The following is a 12,205-nucleotide window of genomic DNA, read 5'->3' on the forward strand; positions in this document are numbered from 1 at the left end:
CTGAGAGGGAAACAGGAAAGTTAGGGATCATGCCTAGGTTTCTAGCCAGAATTCTGAGAGCTGCCACCACAACCACCAAGAAGGGAAAGACCAGGAAAGGGGCAAGGCTAGAAGGGGAAGACCAGGAAAGGGGCAAGACTAGAAGGCGAAGACCAGGAAAGGGGCAAGGCTAGAAGGGGAAGACCGGGAAAGGGGCAAGACTAGAAGGGGAAGACCGGGAAAGGGGCAAGACTAGAAGGGGAAGACTGGGAAAGGGGCAAGACTAGAAGGGGAAGACCGGGAAAGGGGCAAGACTAGAAGGAGAAGACCAGGAAAGGAGCTAGGCTAGAAGGGGAAGACCAGGAAAGGGGCAAGACTGGAAGGGGAAGACCAGGAAAGGAGCAAGGCTAGAAGGGGAAGACCAGGAAAGGGGCAAGACTGGAAGGGGAAGACCAGGAAAGGAGCAAGGCTAGAAGGGGAAGACCAGGAAAGGGGCAAGACTGGAAGGGGAAGACCAGGAAAGGAGCAAGGCTAGAAGGGGAAGACTGGGAAAGGGGCAAGACTAGAAGGGGACGACCAGGAAAGGGGCAAGACTAGAAGGGGAAGACCAGGAAAGGAGCAAGGCTAGAAGGGGAAGACCAGGAAAGGGGCAAGACTGGAAGGGGAAGACCAGGAAAGGAGCAAGGCTAGAAGGGGAAGACCAGGAAAGGGGCAAGGCTGAGGGGGCATTCTGTTTCTGGTATGTTTGTGATGGCTGAGATGCCTTAATAGAGTTGCAGGAAGATATTGAAATACTAGATTATTATTCGGGAGATCGGGGGGAGGTCAGAGCTACAGACAGGCATTTGGGGGTCAGCAGCATGTGGGTTGATTTAAAGCTGAAGAACTGAAAGGAATCACTTGGACACTGAAATATTAAGCGGTTAAGAAGAATAATATCAGGAGACTACAGTGTTCCAGATGCCAAGGGAAGAAGTACTTCAGGGAGGAGTGAATGATAACTGTGGCAAATAATTTGAGGACTAAAAACTTAATCCTGATTGTGGCAAGACGGAGGTTGCTTGGGATTTAATAACAGAGCTATCAGTGGAATTATAAGGAAGAAAGCCCAACTGGAGTGCACGGAGGAAAGAATGGGAGGTGAGAAAATAGAAACATCCAGAGCAGAAACCCTTTTCCACAGTTTCTAAAGGAGAGTAACCAAATGGGACACGGGGAGCTTTTATTTTTTAATGGGTATGATGACGACTCGAAAGTCCATTATCAATTCTGGAAAACTCATCCCAACTCTAAAGTGCCAACATTTTAGTCCCGAAATCATGTTTTTCACTGAAGCAGACATGAGTTTTGGATTGTGGATATCCTAACTCTTCCTTATGATCTGTTTAGAACTTTCTAGAGGCCTACAAATAGGTCTCTGGAAGTGCAGTTCAACCTTTGCTTCCTCCTAGAATCCAGCCCAGGCCTCAGCTACCTGATAAACAAGGTGAAGACCTAGGTCAGAAGTTGAGAAACCAGAATGATCTTGCTGATGGCCACTGCCCTGACCACTTCCTGTTATCAGGTCTAGACTCTTCCACCTGGACTCTTATTACACCCGGAGAATGTTTCCTCAACCTTCTCTCCCTGGGTGATTTCATTCCCTCCCACACCTCCTGTGTGTGCGACTATCCTGAAAAACACTTTACAGAGGTCTTTCCAACTGCTGGCTAGAATTTCCACTTGGGTATCTTTCTTTTTAAATTCAGCCTGTCCAAATCTGAACCCAGGGCATTCCTTTTCAAACCTTTTTTATATGTTTTCCAGTTCAAAATGACACCATCATCTCTTTAGTTACTTTACCATAAATTCTTAGTTTTATCTTAGAATTTTCTCTTCCCTAGGCAGTCATCAAAATCTTTATTTTTTTGTTTTTTGAGAGACAGGGTCTTGCTCTGTTGCCCAGGCTGAAATGCAGTGGTGCCATCATAGCTCACTGCAGCCTCAAACTCCGGGGCTCAAGCGATTCTCCCACCTCAGCCTCCTGAGCAGCAGGAACTACAGGTGCACACTGCCAAGGCTGGCTAGTATTTTTATCTTTTGTAGAGACAGGGTTTCATTGTGTTGCCCAGGCTGCACATTCTCTTAAATCTCATCACTAAAATGTCTCTAGCAAGCCATCGTGAATATGTCTAAGTTCAGGATCTCCTCACCGCAGAGTGACTTGCTCCTGATGCTCAAGTTATTCCTTTGACCTGTTTCTCGCCTTTCCAGCATTCTTTCCCACTGGATTTACTCCTCTTAATACACAGAATTGCTCATGTTATTTCAAAAAGCATTGGTCACTCCTTACTTTATTAATTTATCAAATATTTAAAAAGTACCTACTATGTATTAGGTTCTATCCTAGGCATCGGTGATCCACAGTCCCTACGGATCCAGTAATTAAAAGGAACAGTTGATTTCTTCAGGGAGTTTACAGTTAGACATTAGAAATGAAGACATCAATAGGTAATCACAATACAATATGACAATTTCTACAATAGAAACATAAGCTAGAAATGGACGTGAACATGAGCTTAGAATCATATCCAACTGTCCTTAGATAGTGAGGGTGCAGGTAGAAAAGGGGTACAGCAGGACGTTGCTGGAGTGTTTTGTAAGAACTGACATATAAGATAGGATGTGAAAGGAATCGCCATAGGCTAGATGAAGGGGTAGCACGCAGGCTGAAGGCAGCACCCAAGTCTTTGAACGCAGGTCAGTTTTCCAGACTTATTTGCTGAAGTATCCATCCCCACCTTATCCTATAGCTAGACAGAGTAAAAGCTCCACCTATAAAAATGTCATTTGCATTTGCAGTCTCACAAGGTTTTCTAGAGTCAGAGAACTCAGGGAGCAACCTGCTGGGAACGGTACATGAACCATGACGGGGGCAGTATTGCGTATTTGTAAACATCCTCCATAATCTTTGTGCTGGTGGAAAAGAGAAAAGCTGTTCTAGAAATGTTGTTGTGGTAACTCTTATTTTTAAAGCTTTTAACATGGAAATTTTCAGCATATGTAAAAGTAATGTGAATTGTACAATGAATCTCCAAGCCAGTTTCAATAACCATCAACACTATTATAACCTTGTTTTGGGCTGAACTGCATCATTCAAAAGAGACGTAGAAGTCCTAACTTCCAGGACCTCAGAACACGACCTTATTTTAAACTATGGTCTTTGCAGGTTCAATCAAATTAAGATAAAGTCATTGGGGTGAGTCCTAATCCAACGTGACTGTTGTCCCTGTAAACTGGGGAAATGTGGACACAGGCATCCAGAAGGAAAGATGATGTGAAGACACAGGGCGAACACAGTGTGAAGACGGAGGCACAGATAGGACTGATGCAGCGGCAGGCCACGGAGATCTCCAAGTTGGCCATCACTACAAGCTAGCAAGAGGCAAGGAAGAATTCTATGCAGAGTCTCAGAGGGAGTGGGGCCCTGCGAATATCTTGATTTTGACCTTCAGAACTGTGAGACAGTAGATCTCTACTGTTTTAAGCCATGAAGCTTGTGGTACTTCAGTATGGAGCCCTAGCAAACTAATACAAACCCTTACATCTCATCCACTAGATTGTGCTAAAGCAAATCCCAGACAGCAATCATTCCATCTGTAAAAACATTGAAACTGCTCTTATCACATCCACCAAAATTAACACTATTGCTTGCGGTTACTTTTGCCCTTAGAATACATACCACTAATAAGTCAAACTGCTGCAATGTAAAGGCAATTCAAATAATTCTTTTTGTGGCTAAGCCACCAACCTGGAACACAATTCGGGTGGTTTTATTCTGCTTTCAATATGTAGGGGGTACTTTCTCATTTTTGTTTAATTTTGTTTTATAATTTTATAAACCATTTTTATAGTTCTGAAGTCAGAATTTTGAGACCTCAAAAGTGCTAGATTCTACCCCGTTCCATCCTTTTTCTTCCTTCCCCTTATAGATAACCATTTTTATTCATCTCCTTCTTTTTCTTTTGCTTTTATCTTTCTAAAAAAAATAATTGCACTGCTTAATGACTGGGATATGTTCTGAGATACGCATTGTTGGCGATGTGCAGTCATCACAGAGTGTGTTACACAAATCTAGATGGTATAGGCTACTACACACCTAAGCTAGAACCCCTATACCGTATGTTACTTAGCTGAATACTGTAGGCTACTGTAACACAATTGTAAGTATTTGTGCATCTAAACATATTAAAACATAGAAAAGGAACAGGAAAAATGCAGTATTATCATGTAAGGGAGCATCATCATATGTGTAGGGCATCACTGACTGAAACATTATGTGGCCCATGACAGTGAAAGTAAATAGACACACACTTTTCTTGGTATTCCCACCCACCTTTCTTAGATAACAGTACTAACTGTTCTGTTCTGTACTTATTCTCACATTCTGGAGGTCACCCCATAGTGGAATTTTCAGAGGTCTTCCTCATTCCACTTTACAGCTGTGTGGATGTACCACAGTTTATCATCCTTGGAGTGCCTTAGCTTTAGTTCTAGGCCCCCAATTCTTCTCACTCTGCATCCTTCCACAGGCAACTTCAATTGTAGACTCATCTTCTAAGGAAGATATCTCCTATACTCGACTCCCCCTTACAGACGACCTACTCAAAATAGCAGCTTAGATGCCTCAAAGTCAACACACCGAAAATCACACCCACGATTCTTCCCTCCGACCTGGTCAACCCCTTGTCTCTGTAAATGGCACCACTTCTGAATCAAAACCTTAAGAGTTATCCTTAATGCTTCTCCCTCCCTCAGCCCGCTCATCTAATCAATTACCAAGACCTCTTTATTCTGCCATCTAAATCTGCCTCATATGCGTCTACTTTTCCCCATCTACTGCTACCATTCCATCATGAGCCTTGCCTCCAATGTCACCTGCCTCTCCTGATTTTCCTTATAGTATGCTTTTACCTGTCTTCCCTATGGGTTCATTTCTCTCTGCCTGGCTTCCTGAAATGCTGGAGTCCCTCAAGATTCAGTCTTAGCTCTTTCTTACTCTTACTGTAATATGAATGCTCTCCCTAGGCCAACTCACCCTCCCCTATTATTTCAATCACCCTTTATTGATCAGGTTCTCCCAAATTTACATTTCATGCTCAGTCTATATTTTGAGGTACTGTACTCTGAAATCAACACTACTTGTCATCGCCATTGGGATAGCTAGGTCAACCAAAAACAATTCATCTAAAACCAAATTTATATCTTCAAATCTGATCTGATTCTAGTGTTCCTATCTCGCTGAATGACATCACTGATCATCCCAGAACAAACCAGAAAGAAAACAAGCATCCCTGACAACCCTATCTCGTATATCTTCCACGTCGAATCCAAGTCCTGCTGGCTGTATCTCCTGGACATCTCTGGGACTGGTTCACTTCTTTCTGTCTCCAACACCACTAACCTAGTCCAAGTCACTCGTTCATTCATTATACAACTGGACGCCTACCCTGGCCAGGGACTGTTTCAGGTTCTTGGAAAACAGGAGTGAATGAATGAGGCAACCCTCCTACAGCAGCTTACAATGCAGAGGCAGAGAGAGATGATGAAGACACAGGTCTATTACACAGCACTAAGCACAGGGAAGGAAAATAAAGCACGCTGAGGAGATAGCGTGGGGGCTGCAGGGCTGCATGTCAGATGATCTGTGCCTGTGTGAGCCGAGGCCTGTGCAGCACAAGGCAGTGAGTGCGCCACATGGACGCAGGACCGCCACGAAGAACAGTCCCAGACAGAAAAAAGCAGGGCAGAGGCCCTGAGTGGGGGCCTGCTTGGCCCCCCTGACAAACCTCGGGGCGGCCAAGGGTGATCAGAGGCCTCGAATGAAGGGCAGAGTGGAAGGAGATGAGGGTGAAGAGGTAGCCAGGGCCAGACCACATAGTGTATTTCTCCCAAAGGAGAGTTAAAAAGATAAACAAGTGTGGTTCCCATATCAAAAAATCTCAACTTTCTTTAGGGAGGAGAAAGCTCTCCCCAGCACAGGGGCTGTGGGGGACCGAGGCTGCCTGCCCTGCAGCTCCTTGCTGGGCCCATGGCACGAGGGGCCGTCACTGAGCCCTCTGGACCTGACAGGCCCTGCACTGTGGTCGTCAGGTACTCCACATGGGCTGGTGGCTGTAGAATACGGCCTGGGCCTGCCCTGGGCTGCTTATGGCTCTCAGAGCCTGTGCCTGGCTCTCAAGCAGCAACCAAACCCTGTGACAGGGCCCGGGGCTCTCTCTTGGGTGCCTGTTCCACATTCGCCTTGCTGGCTTTGCTTCTCCGGACCTTCATGACCATCATTCTTTAGGCCTGAGCAATTCTTCAGTCCTTTGATCCCAGGCCCTTCCACAGGGAAGCCTTTGCTGACGCCACCTGCCTGCTCTGCACTCTCACAGCACTGTGTCTTTCCCACGTGCTCCTCACTGGAACGTGTCCTTCTGTGCCTTGTGTGTACTGAGCGTGTTCACCTTGTCCCCCACTAGACCGTGCACTCCAGAAGCACGAGACCTGCGTCCCTTTCTGCCCAATGCTATACAACGCTGTGGGCGAGGGGTCAACCTCGATCCCCCAGAGCCAGAGCCCCCTAGTTCAACAGCTCTCAGCCCCCCACTGCTACGATGGCCCCTCCCCGTTTCTCTCCTCTGATTACTTCTCGGGCTCTGTCAGATTCCTCCTGCTTAGGCACCTCGCAAATGCTGTTTCCTGAAATTTGGGCCTCCACTTGGCCCCCTTACCCGGCCAGCTCCAGGCTTCTAATGCCCGTCATGCTGATGGGCTCCCTGACCTCCCTTGAATCTCAGCCCTGTCACTTACACACCTGCCCACCAGGGTTCCCCACTTGACTACTTCACTCACATCTCAAGTGAAATCCATCCCACACCCAACTGCTCCTGTGCCCTGATCATGCAGGCACCACCTCCTCCCTCACGAACTCACGGCAAGTGCCTTCTTCCAGGCCCTTCACCTCCCGCCTCCCTCCATGACTGCAATGGCTCTGCAAGGCTTCCCGCCTCTTTTTTTTTTTTTTTTTAAAGACAGAGTCTCACTCTGTCGCCCAGGCTGGAGTGAAGTGGCGCAATCTCGGCTCACTGCAACCTCCGCCTCCCGGGTTCAAGCATTTTTCCTGCCTCGGCCTCTGGAGTAGCTGGGACTACAGGCCTGCCCCACCACGCTTGGCTAATTTTTGTATTTTTAGTAGAGGCAGGGTTTTGCCATGTTGGCCACGCTGGTCTCAAACTCCTGACCTCAGGTGATTCGCCTGCCTCAGCCTCCGAAAGTGCTGGGATGACAGGCGTGAGCCACCGTGCCTGGTGTTCTGCCTCACTTTCAAGCACGATGCTTCCAAAGTGACCATTCTTGTGAATTCAAATCACCTAAGAACGTCACAAACATATTCTCTTTGTGAAAAATTAAAACATTACATGTAAATAACATCCCCTTTCATGGACCCATTCTCAATCCCATTCCAAGTGTAACTAATGTCACCAGCTAAGGTGTGTCCTCCTAACCTTTCTGTCTGCTTACGTGCATGCACATTACACATACACATAATTTTCACTAGACATAAATGGTGGCGTCCTAACAACGCTCTGTAACTTTTTGGGAGCTCTGTCCACGTCCCTGGACTTGTTTTCAGGGTGGTGGTGCTCACCAGAGTAAGGACACGCCGCAGGTCCCTTCGTTGTTCTTACACGGATGGAGACTCGACTGTTTCTGATTCAGACCAACTTTTATAAGATACCAAGGACGATATGATTTCTGCCCAAATCCTTCAATGATTTCCAGTGCCCCACGGGACAGTTTCCACCTCTTAGAACTGTGCCCAAGCACTTACCACGCGGCCTTTCCCTAGCTTTCTAGGCTATCTCCTTCCTCACCTCCTCCTTTCCCAAATACACCCTGAGCTTCAGCCAGAGTGATTATTTGAAATTCCTTAATATACTATGTTTGCTGAATGAATACATGAAAAAACAGCCCTATTCTAAAACAACAGGAAAGAGTAAGAAAAGAGATTCTGAGAGATTCATGGGGAAGTGACTACAAGGGAGTAATCCTGTCTAAGAGCCTGGGCTTCCCCTTCCCCACCACTTCTTGAGGCCTGAGAATCCTCAAGGGAATTTCCCAACCAACGTTCCTACCTCCTCTCATTAAGCAGACCTGTCTGCGGCGATTCCCGAGCACCTCGGGCCACCCACTTACCTAAAGAGGAGACGCCAGAACTGTCTTTCTCCACCTTCCAGGGATCTTCTCCTTGCTGCAACAGGGAGATGACTTTTGGTTTGGTAAATGGGAGCCCTGCACATAGACAAAAACCAAAACAAAACAAATCAGACTCAGTTTTGTGTTGATACAGTTATCCCCAATTTAAACACAGAACTCATAGGATGGTACAAAGAGCTTCTGTGTAGTGCTTCAGTTGTGCCCCTAGGAGGTAAGGGGTAGGGTGAGGAAAAGACAAGTGACTTGTAGGACATGACTTTGGGATAATTAATTATCGGTTAGGAAAATATGACCAACATGCAGTATTGGTAATAGGATACCACTAGCTTTCTATAGAAGAGGAAATGTTAAGATATAGAGACTGATTAAATTTTGTAAGTAGGTTATCTACGAAAAGGATTATGTACCAGGTAGCTTGTCTAAAACAAAAAAACACTGTCTGACTCCCCTTTTTTTTTCTGAGGAGAAGCCTCACTCTATTGCCACGCTGGAGTGCAGTGGCACAATCTCGGCTCACTGCAACCTCTGCCTCCCGGGTTCAAGTGATTCTCCTGCCTCAGTCTCCCAAGTAGTTGGGACTACAGGAGCATGCCACCATGCCTAAGTTTTGTATTTTCAGTAGAGACAGGGTTTCACCACGTTGGCCAGGATGGTCTTGATCTCCTGACCTTGTGATCTGACCGCCTCGGCCTCCCAAAGTGCTGGGATTACAGGCGTGAGCCACTGCGCCTGGCCTATCTGACTCCCTTTTAAGGATGGCAGTGATCAGCAAACTACAGGTCATGGGCCAAATCCAGACCACTGCCTGTTTATGTATGGCCCTGTGCAAAGAATGGTGGAAAAAAACAAGAGAAATATGTTACAGAGACCATTACGCAGGCCACAAAGCCTAACATCTTTACTACGTGGCTTTTTTTTTTTTTTTTTTTTAGACAAAGTCTCGCTCTGTCGCCCAGGCTGGAGTGCAGTGGTGGGAACTTGGCTCACTGCAAGCTCCTCGCCATTCTCCTGCCTCAGCCTCCAGAGTAGCGGGGACTATAGGCGCCCGGCATCACACCCAGCTAATTTTTTTTTTTGTATTTTTCAGTAAAGACAGCGTTTCACCACGTTCGCCAGGATGGTCTCTATCTCCTGACCTTATGATCTGCCCGCCTTGGCCTCCCAAAGTGCTGGGATTACAGGCGTGGGCCACCACGCCCCGCCTAAGTGGCTTTTTATAGTAAGTTTGCTGATCCCTGGAAAAGACAAGTGGGAAAGGCAGGTGGCAGGCCTAGAGGCTGAATGAAGCCCCCTGCTGGGAGACAAGCAAACTACAGAATCGTTGGGAAATGATGCCTGAATCATGGACAAACTTCGAGTGTGCAGTTACATGGAGGCAGAGGAATGATTATCAATACCACCTCTTCCATTCCCAGACACAGGGCAATTCCATGCCTATAAGGGGGAATATGTTTTTAATGTTTATTTATAAAGATCTGATTCATACAATCCTCAAACTCAGCTCAAATTTTTCAGTGATCAACTGCTTTTATTCAGGGAAGGAGGTGCTGAGATATCCTGATTTTTGAGTTCTGTTTCTAGAGGGGAAATTTCCTTACCCAGTGAGACCAGGTTCCTATAGTTCTCCAGCATCACATCCCGGTACAAGTTTCTCTGAGAAGGAGCCAGCTTTCTCCACTCATCCCGGGTAAAGAGCACAGCCACGTCCTCGAATGTCAGTGACACCTGGAAGGACAAGTCGCTCCAGCTCACCCAGGAGCACCCTCACAGAGTGGAGGGGGCGGCAGTGGGGAAGACAGGCTGCCCGTGAAACACTTCTGATACTATTCAAGCTTCTGAAGGTTCTAGATCATTCATTTAATGAATAATTGGCCAGTAACAAATATATACTGAGCAGCACACAGTGAAATTCAGGCCTTGTGCAGCCACTGTAAGAGATGGGTGGAGGAATTACGGCCATTAGTGGGAGTGTTAATTAGAAAACTCTTTCTGATGGCGATTTGATAATACATATTAGAACCCTTAAAGTATGCTCTTTAAAGTACCAATTACTCTATTTGTACGAAATGAACAGTGCACAAAAGTACACACAAACATATTCATGGTGTTTTTAAGAGCAAAAAACCAGGAACAATCTAAATACTTAATGATGGATGTTAGGTTAAGCAACTAATGGTACTCTCTGTGTGCTTACTCAAGCTTAAGGATAGTAATGATGAAGAGTAAAATAGCTATAATTTATTGAAGGCTTTCTATGGGCCAGGTATTGCTCTTAGAGCTTTATGTTCATTTGCAGTGTATAATCTTTATTTAACATTCACAACAATCCTGTGAAGACGATACCATTATTGTTACCACTTTACACAAGAGAAAACAAAGTCACAGACAAGATAAGAAATTTGACCAGGTCACACAGTCACCGACCAGCTGTGTGACTTGTACACATTTTTTTTTCTTTGAGACGGAGTTTGGCTCTTGTTGCCTAGGCTGGAGTGCAATGGCATGATCTCGGCTCACTGTAACCTCCACCTTCCAGGTTCAAATGATTCTCTCGCCTCAGCCTCCTGAGTACTTGGGATTACAGGCGCTCGACACCATGCCCAGCTAATTTTTGTATTTTTAGTAGAGACAGGGATCCACCATGTTGGTCAGGCTGGTCTCGAACTCCTAACCTCAGGTGATCTGCTGGCCTCGACTTCCCAAAGTGCTGGGATTACAGGTGTGAGCCACTGCGGCCGGCTGACTTGTACAAATTTCTTATCCTCTCTGTGACTTTGTTTTTTCTTGTGTAATTCAAATCCAGCAGATGTCTGACTAAGCCTCCATTCTTAACTACTCTGTAAAATTGCCTTTTAATGCCTGCCCCTAGGGTTAAGAAATAAATGTGATAATCTACACAATGAAGATGATAGCGAAGATAGTTGCACAACAATGTGAAATACCTAAAATGCCACTGAATTATACACTTAAAAAGTTAAAACGGTAAATTTTATGTTATATATATTTTGCCACAATAAAAAAGGTAAAAATGGTAACATACATGGTAACAGGCATACACAGACACACACACACACACACACACACACAAATAAATGTGTACGAAAATGATTTATTCGGGCTGGGTGCAGTGGTGCACGTCTGTAATCCCAGCATTTTGGGAGGCTGAGGCGGGTGGATCACCTGACGTCAGGAGTTTGAGACCAGCCTGGCCAACGTGGTGAAACCCCATCTCTAATAAAAGCACACAAAAAAACTTAGCCCGGCGTGATGGCGGGCGCCTTGTAATCCCAGCTACTCGGGGGGCTGAGGCAGGAAAATTGCTTCAACCCGGGAGACAGAGGTTGCAGTGAGCTGAGATCCCGCCACTGCCTGGGCGACAAAGCGAGACTCAAAAAAAAGAGAACCGCTAGACACGGATGGGGGGGTGGGTGGTCCTCCCTACAGAATCCACCACTCATGAGGGCAGACCAGCTCCTCCAAAGGAAAAAGACTTGGGCTCCATCCTGGCTGAAGATGGTCCGGGTGAAGAACTCCAGTTAGTGGGGAAAATCCATCCACTAGGATCTGAAGGGGCAATGAGCTCACCTGGGGCCTCGCTTCCCGCTGCCCGGCAGCCATGTCCTCTTTCTGGCTCTCCCGTGAGGACGGTGCAGTCTCCAGAAGGCAATCTGAGAAGAAAAAGGGAGCCAGGAAGAACCCCTTCTGCTTTCCAGCCCTGGAATCCGCAGCTCTGAAACCCCGACTCCCGCTGGGAAGGACCCCCGCGCGCCCTCAGAGGGATTCGGGAGGAGCCAGGAGCCCGCGGACCAGAGCAGCGCTGGGCAGCCAGGCCAGGCCCAGGCCTCACAGGCTTGGGGCTTACAGAGGGGACGCTGGGACCCGCAGTGGCAGCAGCGACCCACTGAGCCCATCAGGGCCAGGGCGCGCCCCACGCCGCTGAGTTCCTCGGCGCCAGCTGGCACTGCCAGCACCCACCGCACCGCTC

The 12,205-nt window shown here is 46.9% G+C and overlaps 1 protein-coding gene across 2 annotated transcripts in view; it reads right to left on the bottom strand.

The window, feature by feature from the left end:
* Window positions 1–11,887, bottom strand: part of LOC100588247 (zinc finger protein 354A) — a 31,719-nt gene extending 19,832 nt beyond the window's left edge. The window contains exons 1-3 of one of the 2 annotated variants that reach the window (XR_004029153.1): window positions 11,806–11,879; window positions 9,819–9,945; window positions 8,200–8,295 (exon numbers count right to left, since the gene is read on the bottom strand). Coding sequence is in view for 1 of the 2 variants with exons in the window: in XM_030808785.1 (XP_030664645.1) it covers window positions 8,200–8,295; window positions 9,819–9,945; window positions 11,806–11,838 (256 nt within the window). In the remaining variant the exon portion in view is untranslated. Of the gene's footprint in view, window positions 1–8,199; window positions 8,296–9,818; window positions 9,946–11,805 lie in introns of both variants that reach the window. The other variant, XM_030808785.1, reaches the window with a different exon arrangement.
* Between the last annotated feature and the right edge of the window lie 318 nt (window positions 11,888–12,205).

This window comes from Nomascus leucogenys, unplaced genomic scaffold (assembly GCF_006542625.1).
Source record: "Nomascus leucogenys isolate Asia unplaced genomic scaffold, Asia_NLE_v1 000959F_65900_qpd_obj, whole genome shotgun sequence".
In the NCBI taxonomy this organism is placed as follows: Eukaryota; Metazoa; Chordata; class Mammalia; order Primates; family Hylobatidae; genus Nomascus; species Nomascus leucogenys.